We start from the raw sequence: 22418 nt of genomic DNA on the forward strand, positions 1-22418 counted from the left end.
GCCGCGACTCGATAGATAAGAAAGATGCCCTAATAAGGACTCAACAATTTTCTATATTTTGCTTATTTCTCTTGGCAAATCCGAGATATCCAGTACTTTTCGCTCTAGGTCGCTTTGTTTACATTTTATGGAATCATAGTTCGGTCTCGCTAAATAGTAAGCAACGGCTAGTCCGAGCGGACGACGGGCTCCGTACGGCTCCGAGTAAATTATGTTTGGATTACTTGTTACCAAAACAAAGAACGTTTTTATAAACATAGCATAATTCATCCTTTTTCCATTACCTTTTTTTATCAATTCCCCTTCGCTCAAGGGGCTCTTTTTGGATTTATTACTTTGTCAGTAATTGGGAAAAAGAAATATGATGGAAACCGTGGAAGTACGAAGTAAGAGTCTATTGATTCAATGGCTAAATGTGAAACCAAACAGTCTTCTTAGCTGGCAAATCTACGTGAAACGGAAAAGTATCAAATACGATATTTACTATAAACGAACCAAAGAAAAGGGAAGTCCAGAGGAAGACTATAAGTCGCCGGCCGTTTTGGATGCCAGGCAACAGCAACAAACCCATGAAACTGAAATTCGGAAGCTGAATGCCGCTGGACTTGAGCTTTTTTATCACGGCGAAAGGTGCATGGCTGAAAAGCCCAACGACGGTTCGGTGTTCATTGAGAAAGGAGGATTATTCGCCTTTGTTTTCGACAACACATTCTCTAAAACTACTCCAAAAATCATTACTTTTCTACTGAGCACTCAATCGTTCTCGGGACCAGTTCAGCGAAACTTAAACAGTAAGAATGCCCCTAAACAGCTGGTGTCTGGAACCCTTCTCAAAAAGCGACGCAAAAAAGGCCAAGGATATGCTCGTCGCTACTTTACTTTGGACATGCTAGAAGGAACACTTTCATATTATGCCAACCCCCATTCTTCCATTATGCGCGGAAAGCTACCTTTGAGTATCGCCGTTGTCAGTGTTTCTTCTGAAAGTCATGAAATTAATGTTGATTCTGGTATAGAGGTTTGGAACCTTCGCGCTCATACCCATCATGATTGGCTGCGATGGTGCAATGCTTTAGAACGTGCTAAAAACACCCAGGCTTTTTCCAGATTGACCGTTGGTGAACGATCCCAGCAGTCATCATCGAAACAGCTTGATTCGATATACTCTCGGCTTCGCGAATGCTTAGATATAGCTCAAACCTACCGAATAGGTCGCTCTCGGTCTGCTAATAACCTCAACATTCCCAATATCCGTATTCAACTGCCTGATGAACATATGACAAATAGTGGAAGTGCAAGAGAATCTATCGATGGTTTGCCCTCTGAAAATTCTTCAGCCGTGATTACACTTCGCAAAGTTACTCGCCAGCTTGGCTCTCTATTGCACGAACTAGAATGTTTCATTCAGCATCACGAGTTTACAAAAGAGCAAACATCCGTTTCTGCACCTTCCTCCCGTGTATCCATGGATTCTACTGTATCTCAATCATGGTATGATGCTGAAGATGATCCAACAATCAGTCATGTGACAGATGCTTTGGAAGACCTTGAGCATTCAGACGGTTTGTTAAGCAGTGATCGCAATACCAAAAATTCTGATCCTGATATTACTTTTGTCGAAGATTCTCTTCACAGAGCGAGTAGCTATGAAGAAGATTCAGTCTCCGATTCCTCTGTTTCTGACATTTCTTCTGAAATTACGGAACCAGAAGAGCCTGCGCAGTCGTCCGCCAGCACTGATTCCGTTATATCAAGCGATACCACAGAGGAAGTCTCAGAAGAAAGTGAGGTCAATGGAATAAAACGTATTGAAAGCCTCAAAGATATTAAGGAACAAAAACCAATCCCATTTAAAGAGAAGTCTGATCAAAATTCTGCTCTTGGTTCCATAAACGTGAAGAGTTATAATGATTCTGGCGAACCGAATATTTCCAATGAAGAGACCGAATTAATTTCCTCGAATTCTACTAAAAATAAAGATGTATCTAGCGATTCCAACCGGCCGGCTAATGAACTGTATCCTCTTCCCCACAAAGCTGTTCCTCGAAGACAAAATATACCAGCTATTGTAGAACCTCCTCCTAGTATTCTTTCAGTCTTGAGAAAGAATATTGGAAAAGATATTAGCTCTATTCGTATTCCCGTTGTTTCCAACGAACCTTGTAGTTTACTTCAAAGATATGCAGAAGACTTGGAATATTCTGACCTTTTAGACACAGCTAACGAAAGCAATCCGGAATTGAAGATATTTTATGTTGCGGCTTTTGCGGTATCAAATTTCTCAAACATGAGGCACAAGGAAAGAAGTGTGCGAAAGGTATTTAGTCCGTTACTGGGAGAAACGTATGAGTTGGTTCGTGAAGATAAGAATTATCGATTTTTAGCAGAAAAAGTCTCTCACCGCCCTTTGGTTGTTGCATGTCAAGCTGACAGTCCTAAATGGAAATGGCATCACTCTCCAAGACCTATCCAGAAGTTCTGGGGCAAATCTATAGAACTCAATACTCACGGGGATGTGAATATACAATTGAACTGTGGGCATAAGTTTGTCTTTACTAAACCTGCTTGTTTTTTGAAAAATGTCGCTATAGGAGAAAAGTACGTCGAACCTTATGATCATATGGTAGTTACTGACTCTACCACTGGAGACAAAGCTATCATTCAGTTTAAGGTCGGAGGAATGTTTTCTGGACGTTCTGAAGAAGTATTTGTCAAAGTCATAAGGTCTGACGGAAGCCAAGATCCTCGTTGTTTAACAGGCAAATGGACGACTTCACTAGAGTTGGTGCATGTTGAAACTAATCAAGTGGAAAAGACTATATGGCAAGTCGGAAGTTTAGTAAAAGACCCTCATATGCATTGCGGTATGACACTGTTTGCAGCACAAATGAACGAAATCACACCCATTGAAGATGGCTTGATTCCTCCTACTGACACCCGTTTACGTCCCGATCAGAGATTACGCGAACAAGATTACTTAGAGGAAGCGGAACCGTTGAAATTAGATCTCGAGCAGAAACAGCGAGAGTTACGACAAGAAATGGAGAAAAACCAAATTTCTTGGCTTCCCAGATGGTTTTCCCAAGTGAGGACAAACGATAAAGTGGATGATTCTGACCCACCATGGCTGATGAACGAAGAGCCAAACAATTATTGGGCCTGTCGACAGGAGAAAAATTGGTCAAAGTGCCCTCAGTTATGGTAAATTGAAAAAGTTTTGTGTATTCTCATTTTCATGTCGTTCTAATCGCATGACTTATCTTTCGTTACTTCTTCCTTTGCATTGTATTAATGGTCATATTAATCCTAATACTCATATTTAATATTGAGATTCTAATATACATATTTTTTTCAAACTGTATGAATGTTTTGGTTATACAATAGTAAGAAAATGAGTCCAAAGTCCCATTTTCAAACCGGGCATATGCTATAAGAATACCATCATAGCTACCTCGTAACCGAAACAGCAGTAAAAAGGTAGGAAGTTGTTAAAAAATTCATTTGGTAGAAAATATATGATTCATATATATTAGTCTTTTGTTTTTTGAATGATGAGAATTCACTACCTATGGAGACAGAGGACTTTCTGGCAATTGATGACTCATAGAAGAGCATCAACGTATTACAAGAAACCATTTTGGAGACGCCCATGGCCTGCAACACTGCTAGGATGCGCAGTAGCAGGTACTGCAATTATAGTATTCTCCAAACCGTCGCCGATTGATGCAAACTATCCTACTTCTGTTGCCAGGCATATTCATGAAGCACTATACAGACAAACAGGATCGAGCATACAAGACTTTCAGCAGGCCTGGAAGGCATACCAATCTGCTATAGAACAAGCAGAAAAGGAAAATATGGATATGGAATCTGCTCCCGTTCAGGGTATTCGACTGCAGATGGCCAATCTTCAGGAATCAGCAGGAGGATATCAACTGGCTTGGAAGTTATTTTGGGACATTTTTAAGCGAACACAAAACCTACAAGACTTCACTGAACAGAGAATCTTAATTGCGAGTAAAATTATTGAGTTGTCCGAACCTCTTGGCTTGCAAGTGGAAGCGACGAAAGCCGCAGATTATATTATACAGTGTTTGCTTCGTAATGAAATTAATGATGAACCAGAAAAAAAGAGTCGTTTATTTGAACAGACCGCTACTTTATATTTTCAGCTTGGAAAGCCTTCCTATGCGGTTCCTTTATATCACCAAGCACTTGAATTAACAATGAATAATCCGACTTGCCATGGATTGATATTGATGAATAACCTTGCTACTAGCTTACTTGCTCAGACTGATTATATCGACAAAAGATATCACGAAAAGCTACTTCAACAGTCTAGTGACTGGAGCCAAAAAGCCGTTGACTCATATTACTTGGCTTATCCTAAGGACCGTACAGTGGAATGTCATTCTGGGTGCGCTGCTGCCTTCTTTACCTTAGGACAAATTGCAGAGCGAAGTGGTCATATCGAAACGGCTATTAAGAATTATCGCAATGCTGAATCTTTACGGGCCCACGACCCATATAATGATGGGTCTATGATGGCTCACATTGCTTTGGACCGTTTAGACAAAAACTCCTTTTTGCGACATAACGAATAATATTATTTTGTGATCTCTACTATTTGTATATATCTATTTTAAAATTTCGTCTTTCTCATAGGTAAAGCTTCTAATGAAGCAAGCACCGACTACTATTATTTCATTACTTTTCAATCCATTTTCAAGCTATTTTAGAATCAGTTATGTTTAGCCAAAATGTTCATAACTTTGTAAATTGTGTATGGGGTTCTCTAGGCTTTCATACTGCCGCCGGCTTCACATGTGGGTTTATAAAATATAATTTAATACTATGGAATATCTTTATTTTTATTTAATTAGTTTTTACTGAAGTTTCGCTTTTAGATCTTTCGCTCAAAGTTTGACACTACTCTACGGATTCTCATACTTTTACTAAGCAGAAAAAGTAAATTTTGTCTCTTGGTTACTTTCGAAGCTAGAACAACCTGAAGAGTAGAAGATGGCTACCAAAGTTACAAAGAAACACATTTTAAACTGTCAATTTTCTAATTGGTATTCGTTATTTCGTACTTTGTCGCCAAAAGCAAGAGTCATAAAGCCAATTCCTGCGTCTATACTAAGATACCTTAATGAAGATGGTATTTATATAAAAGACGTTTCTAATACAATTGAAGATTTAACAGATGAAGAGGATGGGAACGGGGAAGAACAAGAAGACATACATGTTTCTTCTTACTATCCAGACAAACCGACCATTCAACTCATAGACAGGATCATTTCGGAGCTCGATGGAGCCGTGGTGCCCAAATTAAATTGGTCAAGTCCCAAAGACGCTTTATGGATGATGCCCACGGGTACCATGAAATGCACCTCAGCTGAAGACGTTCTTTTGTTACTAAAATCATCGGACTTTATAGCTCATGACCTTGATTATGCCTTTGATGATTGTATAGAAGAAGATGCTCAAGAAGCAGATCTTACGAATCAAAAGTTTCCATCTGAATTTAGTCACGAGCTAATTTTAAAAGAATGGTTTCCCATTCATTCTTCAACGGAGTTCCGTTGCTTTATAAAAGGAAAAAATCTTGTTGCTATATGTCAAAGAGACGACAATTATTACGATTTCTTAGAGGATGACATGAAGGAATTCCTGCCTCTTTTGCAGGATTTGGCATCCAAACTTTCAGAGTTTCCTGATCCCAATTGTATGTATATTTTCTATTTATAACTGTGACCATCTAACGATATTTTTAGTTGTTTTTGACGCTTACGTTCAAAAAAATCGCGCTTGGCTAATTGATATTAATCCATTCTGTGCAAGAACAGACGGGTTGCTCTTTGCCTGGACAGAGTTATACGCAATGGACTCTGAAGCAGAAGGTCCAGAGATTCGATTAATTCCTAAGGGTAGCATGCCTTCTTCTGGAAGTGCCAACTTTTACACCAATCGTGTTCCATTCGATTTAATCGCTGCCAGTCAAGGAGAAAATATACTAGAATTTGCAGAAAAGATGCAAAGCCTGGCTTCAGAAAGTGCTAGAGATGAAGCATAAGCAAAATAAAAATAGGATATATATCCAAGGGAATCGGGTTGTTTACAATTAATCTCATAACAGTTATCTGTTTTTTCTATTTATGATAAATCTAAGTTAGTCTATGTTACTTTTACTTTAAACCATAGCTTGCTTCGCTCTAGTAGTTATTATACATGTACATTCCTTTCCAATTTTGGGACTTTTTTTTTCCATCCACTGAACGCTAGATACCGATGGTTTAGTTCAGCCCTCCAATGAATTCCATACAAAGACTCAATTCCTCCGGTTAGTGATTGCTGTTGACAATAAACTAAACGATGTATGCGAGAATGCAGTAAAGCCATACTACACATAACGCATGGTTCATGAGTCATTAAAACCGTTAAGCCACGACATAAGTATCTTTCTTCAGATGTTTTATGCGGAAGTCTTCGACGTTCCCGTTCACCTGCTGCTACCAAGTTAATCGCCTTCATGGCACAATGGTCGACTGGGTTCTTTGATACATTTCTTTCATCTATAGAAATTGAAAGAACTTTACGTGTACTTAGATCATAAACTGCAGCAGCACAGCCAATTTGTTCCTTGGATTGCGACTCAAAAGCCATTTTAATTAGCTCGTCCATAACTCCATCAATTACTTCCAAATCTCGATCTGTAAAAGTATCCTGCCGTTCGGTATGCCTTCTGTAAAAAACGGGCCATATGGGATTCCATTCCTTGTACTGTTCCTCAGTTAATGGAGCGTAAGAAGGAACCGGAAGGATATAAACCTTTGCTTCAATTCCTAATTCTTGTAGGTCTCTTTCTATCTCATTTTGAGACATTGCAGATTCAGGACATACTATAATTTCTAGTTCCAAGGGCTCATTGTCCTTTTGTATTCTTCGAAGTCTAGCGCAATGTAATAGAGCTTCTTTCTGTTTATTTCTTATTTTTTTGACATATTCAGTTGTTTTTGAGGCAAACTGCGGCTTCAAACGAGCAATCCAAACATTTTCTATTACATTAGTCAATACCGTAACTAGAACCTCATACCTGTTTCTAAAGGCCTTAATTCAAGATGTGATTTTACTAATTTAAAAGGCCAGTCCTGTTCTTGAATTTTTATCTCCCGTTGTTGACTTCTTGATGAATTTGACTTGTCCATTATATTTTACAAAAAAATGTTGTTATATGAATATACAAAAATCACCTATGAAAAAGAAGATGCATTGACTAAAATTGTTTCTGAAGAATATTCTTACATTTTGAAAGTACCTTCTGTTAAATTTACTTTAAAAAACTGCTTTTAAAGCATTACCCACCAAATGTTATGAATATAGTTCCAGAAAGCTTCCCTCAACTGAAACACTGATTATAAAACCGAGAACAATTATTTATTTCATATTTCAGTTCCTACATACCTTTAATAAAAGTCATCGTCACAATGAATGCCGTCGTTAATTTCACAAATTTTCATCAAACCAGTCAGTGAGTAAGTCAAGTCAAGAAATGAACTCAAAAATCGACTCAAAAAATCCATTCCATTAAAAGAATAGTAGTTATTTTTTTAAAGCCATTAGTATGCTCAGCTTGCTCCCCATTGTAGACTCAGGCTTAAGTCGATTTCGAACATGAGAAGCAGCATCCCCTAACCCATGATCAGAAGCCATCGTGTGGATATCATATCCTAACGAAGTAACGCTTCTAAATTCACTGGTTTTTGTATCAAAGACAAAGGGAAGTGGTTCTTCCGATAAGCTTGAGTAGTCGAAATTGACTAATCCACCTACATTACCTAAATTTGCTAGTTAATAACTTTATGAAATAATGCACATACTTTCTTCATTAGAGATGTCCTTGTCGACCTGAAATCCGATATTTTGATCCGAATGGAATTCTTTCACTCGTTCAACCGCTTCATCTTCAAATAAATTATGACAACCCAGGTGAAGGAAAACTTGTAATTGATGATCAGAAAGAAGCTTGGAAATCGAGTCTTTTGCGTGGGGCAATTTCATTCCTTTTGGAATCCTAGTTATTAAATTAAGCGCATTTTCATCGGATCCAATATTCTCCAAAAGAGTACATATAAACTCAGGTTTATCTAAAGAATATGAAATTAAATCTTCCCATAAATCCTTATCTCCTTGCTCTTTGACATAGCGAATGGCTCTACCGATGTCAGACAATTCATTGATTATAAGCATCAAGGCATCTTTGTTATTTCCCATACGACCAAGAACATAAACAAGCTCATCAAGATAACGGTATTTTACACAAACGTTATATGCGTGTCCCAAAGAATAGCACTGTGTGTTCATTAAGAACTCAAACAGCCTTGACCGGTCAAATTCAGCAAAAACGTCCACTTTCAAATCACCATATTCCATGAGCGAATTCGGAAACATAACTTCATAAGAGCAAAAATAGGCATATAAAAATCTTGTAATCGACTGGATCTGTGTTATAACTTCATTAGGTGGAAAAGAATGTACGTGCTGAACAAGCATGTTTATGACTTTTGGATTAACATTTTCAGGACGTCCATCGGCTGAAATAAGTAATAGTTGTAAGATCGATTGCCTTGCTTCACCATATAGGTTGTGTTGAAAAACAAGATCAATGCATTCTTTCTTGTTTAATTTAAGGTATAGCCAGAATGCTTCCACAGGCATACTGTCGTTTACATAAAGAAAGGCTAAGCTATTGGCTAGCTCTCTGCTTTCTTGGTTTTGGTCGTACTTTTTCTGTGCTGCTTTGCGAATTGTCGGCACTGAATATAAGTTTGTCGGCCAGGTATGTAACTTCTCATCAAATTTTTTCTCGTTAAAGGCCATGTAATATGCCAAAGTCATTTCGTATATAACAGGACTTAAATGATCATCACCAAGTGGAAGATACTCAGCAATGTCTTCTAATCGATTATGGTCCGCAAAAACAAAAATCCATTGCTCCCAGCCACTAGGATTGTTACTGTATAAAGTAGGGATTACCAAAGCCGCTTTTCGATATTGCTCATTATCAATTAAATGTGCTACATATTTTTTGCCAAGTTCAGGGACTTGCAATTCTGGAGGCACGTCTTTCATTGTTTTCACTGCAGCAATCGCCTCTGCGTATTCTTCCCGAGAAACAAGATACATGACGTGATCAATCTCATTCCTCTCTCTAGCACATATAAGATCATTAGGAAAAAGGACATATGAATAATCTTTCTTCGCTGGATCTGGAATCAAATGATAATCGGAAGGCTGGAGACGAGAATAGTTAGTCAGTCCGATGACATCGCCAGCGAGCTCTTGAAATGAAGAGTCTATAAGGCGAAGCTCCGGTCGTACTGCGTCTACTCTTTTGGGTCTAGAAGAAGAGGTAAAGTCTTCTACCTCGGCGACGTAAGCAAGAACAAGAATGTTGAAGCCAAACATCATGATACCACTGACAATAGAGTCGATTTCTAAAACAGCCTGTACTGAAACTTTTGGTAATTCATTTGGCTGACTTGAGAGCTGAATGGAGACTATAGATATTTGGTCCGCCCAACCAATTATCAGTCTAGACTCAGATTGCCAATACAGTTGGTAAGGGAATACTTCTTGGTTAGGAAGCTTTTTTGGGTGTTCCAAGTGTCTAAAGATTTTTCCATATTCATTACTATATAGATAAACACCGGAATCAGTAGCCCAAGCAACGTAAGATTTGTACCAATCTATTTTGTATACCGTTCCGCAATCAACCTGAAGAATAATGTCTCTGGAGCCCAGCCATCCTAGGATTTATTAGCATACAGTATCTGGAGTAGTACGCGTCGCAAATCTTATACCTTTTTCGGACAATATGACTTTGCCTGCTCGTCCTCCACATATAATTTGACGTGAAGATCTGGTGCTATAGTAGGGATCAATCGCTACCGATAATAGTGGCCGTTTAAAGTCATAGACATTTGTTTCTTTAGAGCTGATGTTATAGACAATTAGTTTCCCTGTGTAAGTGTCAATTAAATGTTCAACCTTATTAAACAAATAAAACGAACCATCCATTGAACACGATGCTAAGTTTTCACTTTCAAGATCTACAGAAAGACCAGTGACCGTAGCAACATGTAAAATCATTTTTCGAAGTAAAACTCCTTGTCGCGAATAAATATAAACAGCACCATTATGTGATCCAAAAAACTAAAAGAAGAAACTGTTAATCCCTATACATTGTTGAAAGAACCACCTACAAAGTGTTCCTTTGAAATTGCACAGGCGGATATAGAATCGTTCACAAAACAACCTTGAAATCTGTCTGTAATCTTTTCATAGTTCAATTTAGGCTCTTCGTCTTCATCCGACGAAGTTAAAGTGTCTACTTCAGACTCGGAACTGGTTTCACTAACTGACATGAAGTATACACAACCCGAGGGCACCAAAAATAATTAATGTAGTGCTTGTATAAGGTCTTGTTTTTCAAGTTCCAGTACTTTAATTAATTTACAAACGACTGAAAATCTTAAATTGTAATTATATAATCCAAAAATTTGATTGTAAATAGTAGAGGTGGAGAGCAAGATATTTGCGTTATGAGTCTTGGTAACACCTAATGCTTTTACCCCGAGCTTTCATATATTCATTTAAATTATAAAATAAAGGAATTGAACCTTCACTTACTTGCGAGGATAGCAAAATAATTAAAAGCATATATTTGATCTATTAGAACATGTGCATGCAACTCATCAAAGAAAAGAATGTGTTTTTTCCAACATTAGGTAAAAATAAAGAGTATAGAAAGTCAAAACTTCGTATATGAGATGAGGTGGGCATACAACCTTACTTTCGTAAGGAGTATTTGTTCCTGTTCCTCAGCAATTAATTAGAGGAAAAGAAATCGGGAAAAAAAACTTCTTGATAAACAGATAAAATGAAAAACTGACACAGGGAGTCTCTTGATATGGGAAAGAAGTAAAAGAAAAACACAAGGATATTTAGGGGAATCGTATTGCATACCTCAACAAGTTTTTCCGTATGGAGGCTGATAGGTATTTTATTTTCTTCTTCATTAGTATTTTTTGACATTTCCAACTAGTTTTTGTATCGTATCCTGCTGTGCATCCACCTCTGATTCAGCGTCTCCGGCTAATACAGCAGATAACACATTTGTTTTACTGGATTCTTGAAGCTCACCAGCTAGTAATAGTTCTTCTAAAACATAGTAGGCCTTTTCGAAATTGAAAATTAAGTCCAACTCGCAAACCTGTTAAACAAAAAGGTTAGTAATGGAAAGACTCCGAGATTTAGAATGAGCACAATTAACATACATTGCCGAAGTATTTGTCAAGGATCTCAACATATTTATGTATGACTTCTAAAATAATCAATTCATTATCATCCTGCTCGATTCCACAAATAAAGAATAAAGATGCATATCGCCTGTAAACGATTTTTTCTCCTATACAAGCGTTAGTCAACTCAATTCAATACATCGGGACATAAATTGCTTCTTTTACCTTTATACTCTACAAAGTTGCACATCTTAGGCTTGCGGACAATTACTAAAGAAGAAACATCACGGATAATTTTCAACCTCTCCTTCGTCGGCAAAGCGTAAAACCATTTTGCCAAACGAACTTTTCCTTGGCGACTTATTAATAGAAAAAACTTGATGCCCATAGTTGAGGTTTATAGTTTGCACGTTCCTTTGCCCGATAATTTAACAAACGCTGATTATTGAAGGGAATCGAATTGCGAGTACAAATACTTAAGTACTTAAAAGATTAATTTCTGTTTTTAGCCACGATTTATTAGAAGAATGAAAAGTTTTTGGAAAAGTGTTTGCTACATAACCAGTGTAGTCTTGCTGTATCAGACCCTCTTTAAGATAATATTCTAATGGGTTATTTCCAGGTTATTTCCATAATGTGAATATCATATTCATAATTATATGACAAGATAATATCTATATAACATTTTTGTGCTCAAAACTTTAGTTTATTATTAAAAATGAAATCTTTTAGCCTACCATAGTCCGCTTACGACCACGCAGGCGAACCTCTTCGTAGCGTCGAAGGGTAGGTTTGCATTGCTTCCACTTTTGAGCATATGCTTCTAAAACATAATGAAACTGAGATTGTTAGCTATCACAATGAAAGAATAGAATATAACTTACTAGAGCTGCACTATCTGGGAGGGTACTAGCTATAGCACGCTCTAAAACGTATAAATCAACGGCCTTGTCTTCCTCAGACTCCGAAACACTTCCTAGTCCAAAATCAATAAATACAGGTTCTAGAGTTTCAATAGAGCGGAACATCATGTTACTGGTGGTAAGATCACCATGGACAATGTCATTCATATGCATCTTTGCGACTTCAGATCCAATGATTTTCATTAAGGGCGCCAGCGTTGTCTCATATTCTTCCTCAGAGACAAGTTCTTTAATGTAATCTCGAACTGAAGGACCACTGATGTATTCCATGAAAATCTGTCCACGATTGGGCTCAAGAAAATAGAGTAACGGGCAATTCACACCTACAGCATGGCACCTAGCCAAAAGTCTAGCTTCAACTAAACATCTTTTTCTTGTAAGTTTCTGATCAAGTACTGGATGCCTCCATCGTTTCTCAGGACGGGATTTTAGTATGCATGGTTCACCAGGATAGAATTCAATTATAGTTATAATGGCTTCTGCACCTTGTTTTACTACTTTCCACCCTTTTTCTCGAATTTCATGATATAACTGTCCACATTGTTTCCGTAAATCCTGTTTGTCCGTCATATTTTGACGTTCTTGTCGATTTCACAAAAGTCGAATAGAAAGAGGGTGTATCAGAAAGCAGAAAAGATGTTACCAGCTATACAGAATTTCCTATCATTTGTAAATAAAAGATTCAAAAATATTTTTTCTATTACCTTTTCTAATTTATTAGACTGTAAAGTTTATGAAGGTTAAAGTAGCATAATTTGATTTTATTAACTGACATATAGTACAACACTAGACGATCCAATTAATGAACCGTCCATTATCATCATATTCTGTTTGAAGGCTCTTAGATTCAAAAAATTCAACTTTGTCGCCGCACGCTCGAGCTATGAGTTTAAAACGACGGTATAAAAATATTTCTTCTAGTTGACAGATTTCAGATTCGTTCATTTCATTCACTTCTTCTGGAGAGTAGCCCAAAAGGAATTCCAAAAGATTTGAATGAAACTTGGGATGTTCTAAGCAACCGCTTTCATCAATAATGGTTTCAACAAAATTATTAAACTTATTAATTCCAGCTTCGTCCTGTATAAGAAGACTTTTTGAATTTAAAAGTTTTTTCATTTTACTTTTCACAATTATAACATTTACGACTCCAACGACTTGAAGACCCGATGAAACTGTTTGCTCTTCAAGTGCCTTCAGCGTCCATTGCTTACCAGCATCTTGTAGTAATATACTAAATTTCTTAGAAATTGAACAGGAAAATTCTTGAATTCTTTTATCCTGAATCAAGCAACGGACTTGGACTTCGGCATCTTCAATGTTTAATTCAGGGAGACCATGTTCATCGGCAAACACATTTGCATGCGTAATATACAGTACTAAAAATTAGTGAATATTTTCAAAATCAATGTTACTTTTTACCTGTCTGCGCGTTCCATTTTTCGCTTGCACATATTGATGGCTCATCGTGTAAAACTAGAATCGCAGAGTAAGAGCCATCGCTTACCTCAATTAGCCTTTTTACTCTTTTCATTCCTACTCCACATTGATAGTGTTCAACATCATGCTTCCACTGAAGAACAACAAGAGCTTGAACTGCTGTAGCCGTCTGCATATCTTTTAGTAAACGAAGAGGAGATACATTCGAAAGGTCCAGAAAGAGAAACTCTTTTTTTAGATTGACTATAGAAATAATTTCAATTTTACTTTCAGCATCCTCTGCACATAAAGAAAGACGCCATTCATTCAAAGATGTTCGACGCGTTACGACGTTGCTGTACACCTGAACAACATTTCCTAATTTTAATTGCTGCAAAGTTTTATAACACGGAGAAGAGGATTTTAAGTTGTATTTAATCTTTAAGACACCCGTTTCGTCCATGACTTTCAGCTGGTATTGAAGGTTTCGTTGCTTCGTGTCCATTCTCGAAATGTTTACAATTTCGCCTTGTACGCGAAATTTCGAAGACTGGTATTCTAAATTACATATTTTGAGATTCGCATAGGAATTCCAATTGAAAAAATCTTCGTAATAAACGTTCATGGCAAGCATTCATTTATTATTTGTTAATCCTCTCTAAAGAAATATTGATGGCGGTGGAATTGTAGTATGCATGGATATATTCATTCATGGACCAAGAAAGAAATTAAAATAAAAACTTACTCCCAGGTATAAAGATATTTAAATATTAGAAATCAACTGTTATTAAAAAGTCGTGGAGTATCTCAAATTAATTGAAACAGTGTGTAGCAGTTCACAGAGAAGGGAATATACAAAAAAAACACCTACTTCGGTTCTATTAGTCTCCTTCCATAATTCATACAATAATCTTTAAAATACTTTTCTGTAATTTACAGGCCATTCCTTAATTCCTGTGTGAACGAAACCAAGGGTTGGTCAAATTTTGACCCCCAATCTTTCTGGCTATAAACGAAAAACTATAAAAAGCTTTTTTTCGTTTATAACAGAAAGAAAAAATTGAGAAACGGTGGGTGGACGGGTGATCAAAAGCGGAATTGCAATTAGTTTTAAAAAGAGAGAAAAACTGTTAGCAACATAACTGCAAGGATAAATAAAGAAAGAAATGATAATAAGAGGGGAATTAATATCTGTCGGGTATATCTAATAAATGTCCCATTTTTTCAATTTTGGTTCGAAGATAGGCGCCCACTTCAGGGCTGTCAAAACCTCCCTCATCACCTCGCCAAGACTTTGGAATCATGGACAACCTTTCCACCACTTGAACTTCTTTGTTTGGACCTTCAATATTGCTAACCTTTTCCGGGTTGTTTGTCAGTAAACGGATGTTTCTTTGACCAAGATCCAAGAGCATCGCAGTTGCAATCGCGTAAGAACGACCGTCAGCTGGATGTTGTAAGAGAAGGTTAGCTTGGACAGTATCGTTACCAAGATCTTGCAGATTATATGCTTTCAATTTTTCAGACAATCCAATGCCTCGACCCTCTTGTCTCAGATAAATAATTATACCATCCCCTTCTTCACTAATGAGACGAGCAGCCTCATCCAATTGTTCTCCACAATCGCAGCGAGCGGACCAAGCTGTTTCACCAGTGTAGCACTCTGAATGGATCCGTACTAATGGCGTAAAATTTTTCTTTCTAACCTCCTCCTTCTTTTCTTCACTAGCAACTAAAGCGTTTGCATCGACGTATGAGCTTTTTCTTCCTGGATATAATGTTCCCACATAAGCACCACGAATCATGCGCTCCATCTCAGTTTCACCTTCCTGAACCCTATCGAGGCTTTCTGATCGAATTTGCTTTCCAAAAACAATTGCTAAATGCTCTTTGTTGTCTTGGTCGTTCTTATATAAATTTAGGAAAATTTCCGTTCCTGTCGTAGTAGGTATTCTAGCACGAACAATACATCGTACGTTCGGCAGCTTTTCAGCTTTGCTAGTTATTTCTCCTTTGGTCTCTAACTCCTTCCCTGGGCTTAAGATTGGTGAGTTCACACAAGGTGCATCAATAAATCTCTCGTTTTTGGACTTTTCGTTGGCTTTTTTGATGCTTTCTCTTAACATAGCTTTAATTGTGTTTTGTTTTGGCTAAATTTTTTTATCTAATTTACAAAGGATTTCATGCAAATGAATCGTTGATTACTTCAAGGCTTCTAATAAGTTCTGTGCTCGTACCATGCTTTGTCAGATCGGTCAGCATCTAAAGATACCGAAAGAAATTTCATAAAAAGAATAAATCAATCATTGAAATGTAATAGATGTTTTATTAAATCTAAAAGAAATGTATTATGAAAGAAAATCCACGTATCGCAGCAAGTATATAATTTTATGAACGCCCCCATGAAAGCGTAGAAAATATTCACTTTTACAAGTTATTTAATAATTGAATAATACTCATTATCTGTATAATTGGATTGTTACGAGCACTAGGTTGTTAGTTTCTCATTATGATTTCCCACGGCTTTACTCTTTTCGAACATAGACGGTATCAGAAAATTACGCCTTTTAGAAGAAGTCCTAATCACATTATCATCTTTCGCTTTCAAAGTTACAAGGATATAATAGGTACGGTTAGTTGTCGATATATCCATAAACCATTCATTTGTTCCCTTAAATAAATCTTTTCTCTTTATCTTTTTCTGTATCAAAGTTGAAAACCTAAGTCTATACAAAAACAGATCTATAAAAACAATACATTCCTTCCGCTAAGACTCTATATGAGCTCGTAATTTATCAAGCTGCATACGAATCAATTTTGCAAACTGGGTTTTTGTTTCCTTAGAAGCTTCAGCATCCTCTTTCGGTAATCCGATAACCTCTATGGCATACTCTTGTTCATATAAGGTAGCAGGCTCTGCCAAGCTGGATAGGAAGTTAGGGTGAGATATTAGGTAGTCAATACCATTTAACATTTCGGCCTTCAACTCCGACACTCGAATCTCTTGTAGCAAAGCGGGATTAAAGTACTGTAAAAGGTCCATTAATAAAACCAACATAAAAGATTCATCTATAGACGCCAATGAAACTGAAGAAGGAGGTTGAGACCAATTTAAGAAGGAGAATTGAATTTGAGGTAAAACCAAAAGTATAAATTCTCTAGCATCATTCATTGTGCGATTACCAAGGTATTTCACGATATTAAACAGCAAAGGAAGAATTCCTCGAATCCACAGTTTATATTGTACAGACGAAACGTCGGCACCAAGCCCTCCTGTTTTTAATAAACTACTCAATGGACTTTCAGCAATTGCAAAGAACACTCCCTGGGATGCTACCTGTTCCGCTCCTGCTGGTATGGAAGAACAAGTTACCAAAAATGAGAGCGCTGCATCAGCAAAATAAGGCTGACCGTCTATTAACAAAGCGTGAGACCATGAAAACAAGCGCAAACAGTTTTCAACTGATGAGTGATCCATAATATGACTAATATAAACAGATTGCAGTCCTTTAATTAATTGGGAATTAACTATAACGTTCTGAATGGCATTTAATAAAACAATATCACTATGCACATCTGGCGTTGGTTCCGTAATGGCATGCTGAAATAACTGAGATAATTTACGATGACACATCGATAGGATTCCCGAAACAAATCCCACTTCAATATTCACTTTCTGATTCGCGTTCGATAATAGCTTATTCAGACCATTGTACAAAACTTGAAGTAAAGGACGGTAATAATTCATTTGAAGCCCATTATCAACCTCAAACAAAGAGAACTTATCGGTACTTAGCGCTTGCCATGTTAATACCATTAGTGATTCTAAGCGTTCTTTAAAACCATCCGTAAGAGGAGCTGACATTGCATGTTGTGAAACATGAAAAACCAAAGCTGCTCGTTCTATAGATAAATCCCTAATAATAAATGAATCAACAGTATCATTTCCAAGGGACTCCAAAATCCAATTCATAATGTCGAAGTCTAAGAAGGATAACGTACTATCCTCTTTAACAAAATCAATAAATGCGGACAAGAATATACTCCATGACCGAAGGAGTGCAGTTTGAGCATCTAGCGTAGAGAGAGCATCATTAGCACTCCCCATACTGCTAATCATTGGCTCAATGTTACCATAAACGGATAGCATGGCTTTAGCAAGGTGTGTATTGTAAAAATAGTTTTTTCCGTAAACAGGAGGAGTAATTCCTGTGTTTTTTAAAGACATTGCGTTTAGTTCGCTTTGAAATCTTTCAAAATTATTATTTAGCGTTTCAAAGACTGAAGGATCATAGGTCGTTATTGTAAATGCAGATTGGATAAGGTCATGAAGACAATCTTTTAACGGATCTATAACAAGTTTCTTTGCACTAACACATTTATTAAATTTTGCAATATGCAACTGAATAGCTGCAATCCTTACCGCATGAGCGGCGAGAACATAAAGATCCGCTTTGGATATTTCCAATAATTCAGGGCTCGAAACTGTAACTGGAAGCTTAATAGCATCAATAACCTTTTTCCAGAAATCTGTCTCTTGTTGTGCCGTTCCGTAAGACGCAGACCAAAAATTTCTTGATAAAAATATAAATTCAATAATAGGCACCTGTGTGGAGACATCATTAATGAAAAAGTTATCCATTCGTTTTTCAGCCAAATTAATAAGGCTTCTTGACGTTATTTGGGTTTGCTCATTGTGTCTTAAACTCTTCATGTTTTCCAAAGGAAATTTCTTGCCAGAGAAAAGAAGCACTGCCAGCCCTTGTTGCTGTCCTTTCATGATTGATGACAAAAATTTCCAAACACATCCCTCGATATAACTTGAATGTATAGGATTTTCCAATAAACGTACGCATACACGACCAACGACGTCGGTAAAATTGACCATATAAGCTAAAAGAGAAGGAGTTTCAGAAGGCCAAGGGGCAAGAATTAACGAAGTAAGTAGTCTGAGAATTGAACCTACACATGGATAAATCTGAGGTAAAGCATAAAAAAGTTGAGGTGAACGAGAGAATAAGTCCCTTTCTAATTCGGAAGGTTTAAGGTTTAAAAATCCTCTCAGATCAATCAAAATTTGCATCGTTTCTAAAGACGAAACAAGCCAGTTCTTAGCAACCTCCGCTAACTTATTATCTGTAGAAGAAAATATTTCTGTGTACAAAGGATCTATGCGATCCAAAATTGAAAGTAAAGGATGCAAATAGCGTTTGGCATCTTGCTGAACCAAAAATCTTTGTACAACGTAATTTCCTAGTTGCTGTAACGGTAATATTCTTTTATTTGGGACTTTAGAACCAAAGTACTCGATACCATATATGACATTAAGCAATTTTGTAATTAGACTTGTGAATCGACAACCAATTTCATACTGTTGGATGATCTTAGAGTATCTCCAATCAAGAAAGTTGGCAAATATTTCGCAGAAACACTGAATAGATTGTTTAGCGAACTCACTTTTTAAATTTATGGAAAAGTCATCAGGAATAACGGACGTTGATATGCAATTATCGAGTAGTAATTCGTAAAGCTCAAAGAAAGCCAAAGTAAAATCATATACACCGCTTAGCGATTCGTGTTCAAAAATAACATTACCTAAAGATAAAACCTTTTGTAAAGAGCGACTCGCATATGCCCAAATGCTAGTTGGTTCAATATGAACAAATGCACAAAGAAGCTGACAGGATAGAACACATATTTGATATTCAGTATCGCTCAGACTGGAATTTGATAAATAGTGGTCTAAAACACTGCAAATAAGATCGATAAAGTCATATTCTCCTTCCAATGAAATAGAAACTAATCGAGTCAGTTCACGAATTTCAGTAGTGTTGGATTTGTACAAATCAACCAAAGCGTGCAAGAATGTCACCAAAAACTCATCATGCAGATGATAAAGATTATTTGTTACGATATGCTGTAAAGATATACCAATACAAGGCCAACGTGGATAAACCACATCCCACATGACAATGGGAGGGAATGTATCTACAGATACAATTCTTCCTCTAGTACCTTTAGGAATAGCCTTCTCAGGATTAGGAAAGAAAAAGCCAGTTTGTTCCAAAGGTAATGAGTCCTGCAGTTCAATAAGAACGTTCGTTGTTACGTTCGGCTCAGGTATAATTTCATAAGATTTGAATCCCTTCGGTAAAACTTGAGTAAAGGTGGTATTTAAATTAAAGTCAGGATTAACTGGACGTTGAAGGTTTAACGAAGAAAGGACAGGAGTGAGCAAGAGCGGGAACTGAGATAATTCAAAAGGGAATCTAGCTCCTGCATAAGAGAATAGATGAGCTACACTTTCGATATCGGAAAACATCTCAAAGATTTGTGGGTTTTTGAAAAGAGTGGTAGCACAAAAAATGACAGAAGATGAGAACTTTACATAGGAAATAGCTTCCGCAAATAAAACAGCCAAAATAATTAAATAACCATCATAATTAACATCATCTTGTAACCCATTTAAAATAGAATGCATAAGAGAGAAAGGGTCAAGTCTAACAGCCGAGATAATCATACTCTGATAAGAAGTCTGCGGGTTTTTGAAAAGAGTATGTGAGACCACGCTTGAGTTTTGAACGGTGCTTAGATTTTCGGGACTATTATGAAGGTTATGAAGAGCAATACCCCAAGTCAATGCTACTACTGAACCAATCGGGTCGCCAAGAAAACTTGACATAATGTCTTGAATTTTCAAAATACAATCTCCAGATGTCATGAAGAAGGCATCATTCGCTTGGAACGGCAAAACCTGTTTGTCTAAAGAAATGATTGTTACTGAAATGACCGTTGCGAGATAAGTAAGCTTATTGCACAAAGAAAATCCTGTCTCCATGTCTAAATGCATGAACTCTTGGTCATGCAAAAACCTTGTTTTTTTCATGCAAGAAAACCAAGCAATAGCTACTTCCGATGTGCATGGGAGGAGGGAATAGATTAAAAGGAACAAAACTCGAAGTAATTGCAGTTGTAGGTGGAAATAGAAGAAATACCAATGAGCTAGAGTCGCTTCTCCTAGTAAAGTGTACTGAATTGGAGCAGCCTGATCGGAGAGTTCATTAAAGTAGGCGATTAAGTCAATACAATAGGCGGACGGTTCTCGAGGATTTGATTTCTTGGATTGTTCCAAAGTTGCAACAACCATGTATTTTGAAGCTTTATACCAGAAATGATTTGGATCTGCGCAAGCACGAAGCAAAAAGACAAATACCTTCCAACAAGAAAATAGCTCAGCATAATATCGCTTTTGGAATTCCTGAACAAGGAATGCATCATCATTTGAGTATGAAGAGTATTTAAGCATAAATTCATCGTTGTAGGAGAGAATCACATACAGGACTTCGGCTTCATCAAATCCTGTTAAGTCCGATAACCTCCTTGCAAATTCCTTTTGAGACTTTTTCACTGGGTATGAATGTTTATATACAGACAAAACGCAATCTTCTTCTTCTTTTTCAGTAGCTTTTGAAGCTTGCACGCTTCCCCGCAAAGGATATCGAATGTTTTGGAATGCAGAAACCCTTTCAGCTACCAAACTCTCAAACGTTTCCTTTGAAATGCTTTCATTTTGAGCTTGAAAACTGCTTAAGATCCAAGCCCAAGAGCTACACATTTAGTCAGTAAATTGAACACAAAAACAAATCTTGCTAAATTCAAGACAACCACATACATTAGGGAGTCACCCATGGAAAAAAGACTGACGAACCGACAAACTACAAATCAAAAAAGAATGATTTCAGGACGAAAGTTGATTCCGTTCTAACTCTTATAACGTCTTTCAATTGTTTCTTTTGTATGGGTTTTGCAACGAGTACTACTACTAAGTCGCTTACCATACCACGGAATAGTGTCCCACAATGTAAGCCAACGCCGCGTTGTTAAGATTCACTAATAAACAAACTATCTCTAAAAATTCGATAATTGAAAAAAACGAATTTACTTGCAAACATGGGCTTCAAGCTGCCACATTTTAATGGACTTCTTATTGAAAATGAGAGATTGCTTCTTACTAGGTTACTTTCTGTTTCCTTTTAGTTGTATATTTACAGGTAAAGCTCCAAGTTTTACAAAACATATTTGAAGAGTATGAAAGACAAGCTTTATAGTTCTTTAACAAACTAAATATTGGTACAACAAGTGAATTGACTTGAATGAAAAAACGAAATCACTCGTTTTAATGAAGGATCATTGTTTAGTAGCAAGAAAAACGCCGTCTAGTTATTATTTAGGAATAACGAATAATATAATTATTATGGCAATATAAACTATATTAATAAGGTAATAAACGTGTCACGGGAGAAATCTCACACGTTATGAGAATGTAAATCGAGTGGAAGTAATAAGTACAATTACAAAATTGTCTATTGGAATTGGACGTGTTAGTACTACGTAGAGTAATAGTAATATGTCCAGGGATCTGATTAACTAAATGAAAACGACTAAGTGTCAATCTTATTTAGCCTGATCAGTCAAATCTTCCGATCTAAAGATTTCGACTGTCGACACACATATATATATTATTCTGTATATTTGCCATCGTGACTGGCTTCTCTAATTAATAGCAATAATCACGAATTGTAAATTTTAATCGGAGTTTCTGCAATCAAAGAGAAATTTGCATTTTCAAATTTTTGTTTACTTATTATCAAGCACAATTCTTTAAGCTTATGAATATTAACTGATATTAGCTAATATTCCATTCTTATAACGAATTGTTATATTATGAATGCTAACGAGGGACCCAATTATGACACCTCCCTGCCTAAGAGTC

General features: G+C 36.8%; 10 protein-coding genes across 10 annotated transcripts; 3 read left to right on the top strand and 7 right to left on the bottom strand.

Annotated features, from left to right (window-relative positions):
• Positions 1-204: 204 nt before the first annotated feature.
• SPOG_04885 (sterol binding ankyrin repeat protein) lies at positions 205-3361 on the top strand. Its single transcript, XM_013169073.1, has one exon. The coding sequence runs from the start codon at positions 362-364 to the stop codon at positions 3203-3205; it is 2844 nt and encodes a 947-aa protein (XP_013024527.1). The 5' UTR covers positions 205-361; the 3' UTR covers positions 3206-3361.
• A 61-nt stretch (positions 3362-3422) lies between these two features.
• Positions 3423-4626, top strand: SPOG_04884 (uncharacterized protein). Its single transcript, XM_013169072.1, has one exon. It carries the CDS (start codon positions 3549-3551, stop codon positions 4602-4604), a length of 1056 nt encoding a protein of 351 aa, XP_013024526.1. The 5' UTR covers positions 3423-3548; the 3' UTR covers positions 4605-4626.
• Positions 4627-4701: 75 nt separating this feature from the next.
• SPOG_04883 (D123 family protein) lies at positions 4702-6179 on the top strand. Its single transcript, XM_013169071.1, has 2 exons — positions 4702-5728; positions 5778-6179. Exons 1-2 carry the CDS (start codon positions 5023-5025, stop codon positions 6074-6076), a joined length of 1005 nt encoding a protein of 334 aa, XP_013024525.1. The 5' UTR covers positions 4702-5022; the 3' UTR covers positions 6077-6179.
• SPOG_04882 (tRNA specific adenosine deaminase subunit Tad3) lies at positions 5062-7226 on the bottom strand. Its single transcript, XM_013169070.1, has 2 exons — positions 7097-7226; positions 5062-7058 (listed from the first exon to the last, which is right to left on the bottom strand). Exons 1-2 carry the CDS (start codon positions 7206-7208, stop codon positions 6226-6228), a joined length of 945 nt encoding a protein of 314 aa, XP_013024524.1. The 5' UTR covers positions 7209-7226; the 3' UTR covers positions 5062-6225.
• A 9-nt stretch (positions 7227-7235) lies between these two features.
• SPOG_04881 (vacuolar protein sorting-associated protein Vps41) lies at positions 7236-10552 on the bottom strand. Its single transcript, XM_013169069.1, has 5 exons — positions 10266-10552; positions 10074-10215; positions 9864-10022; positions 7881-9809; positions 7236-7838 (listed from the first exon to the last, which is right to left on the bottom strand). Exons 1-5 carry the CDS (start codon positions 10425-10427, stop codon positions 7603-7605), a joined length of 2628 nt encoding a protein of 875 aa, XP_013024523.1. The 5' UTR covers positions 10428-10552; the 3' UTR covers positions 7236-7602.
• On the bottom strand, positions 10484-11843 carry SPOG_04880 (AP-1 adaptor complex sigma subunit Aps1). Its single transcript, XM_013169068.1, has 3 exons — positions 11529-11843; positions 11340-11470; positions 10484-11275 (listed from the first exon to the last, which is right to left on the bottom strand). The coding sequence occupies exons 1-3, from the start codon at positions 11689-11691 to the stop codon at positions 11081-11083; spliced, it is 489 nt and encodes a 162-aa protein (XP_013024522.1). The 5' UTR covers positions 11692-11843; the 3' UTR covers positions 10484-11080.
• SPOG_04879 (BUD32 protein kinase) lies at positions 11769-12890 on the bottom strand. The gene is made up of 2 exons (XM_013169067.1): positions 12188-12890; positions 11769-12142 (listed from the first exon to the last, which is right to left on the bottom strand). The coding sequence occupies exons 1-2, from the start codon at positions 12794-12796 to the stop codon at positions 12032-12034; spliced, it is 720 nt and encodes a 239-aa protein (XP_013024521.1). The 5' UTR covers positions 12797-12890; the 3' UTR covers positions 11769-12031.
• An 85-nt stretch (positions 12891-12975) lies between these two features.
• On the bottom strand, positions 12976-14279 carry SPOG_04878 (uncharacterized protein; the record flags this gene model as incomplete). The annotated part of the gene is made up of 3 exons (XM_013169066.1): positions 12976-13605; positions 13642-13702; positions 13734-14279. 3 exons carry the CDS (start codon positions 14277-14279, stop codon positions 13013-13015), a joined length of 1200 nt encoding a protein of 399 aa, XP_013024520.1. The 3' UTR covers positions 12976-13012.
• Positions 14280-14829: 550 nt separating this feature from the next.
• On the bottom strand, positions 14830-15830 carry SPOG_04877 (GTP cyclohydrolase; the record flags this gene model as incomplete). The annotated part of the gene is made up of 2 exons (XM_013169065.1): positions 14830-15795; positions 15819-15830. 2 exons carry the CDS (start codon positions 15828-15830, stop codon positions 14830-14832), a joined length of 978 nt encoding a protein of 325 aa, XP_013024519.1.
• A 137-nt stretch (positions 15831-15967) lies between these two features.
• SPOG_04876 (nucleoporin Nup184) lies at positions 15968-21440 on the bottom strand. Its single transcript, XM_013169064.1, has 2 exons — positions 21318-21440; positions 15968-21252 (listed from the first exon to the last, which is right to left on the bottom strand). The coding sequence occupies exons 1-2, from the start codon at positions 21332-21334 to the stop codon at positions 16413-16415; spliced, it is 4857 nt and encodes a 1618-aa protein (XP_013024518.1). The 5' UTR covers positions 21335-21440; the 3' UTR covers positions 15968-16412.
• Between the last annotated feature and the right edge of the window lie 978 nt (positions 21441-22418).

The sequence above is a fragment of the Schizosaccharomyces cryophilus genome, assembly GCF_000004155.1.
Source record: "Schizosaccharomyces cryophilus OY26 unplaced genomic scaffold supercont4.5, whole genome shotgun sequence".
NCBI classification, from domain to species: domain Eukaryota; kingdom Fungi; phylum Ascomycota; class Schizosaccharomycetes; order Schizosaccharomycetales; family Schizosaccharomycetaceae; genus Schizosaccharomyces; species Schizosaccharomyces cryophilus.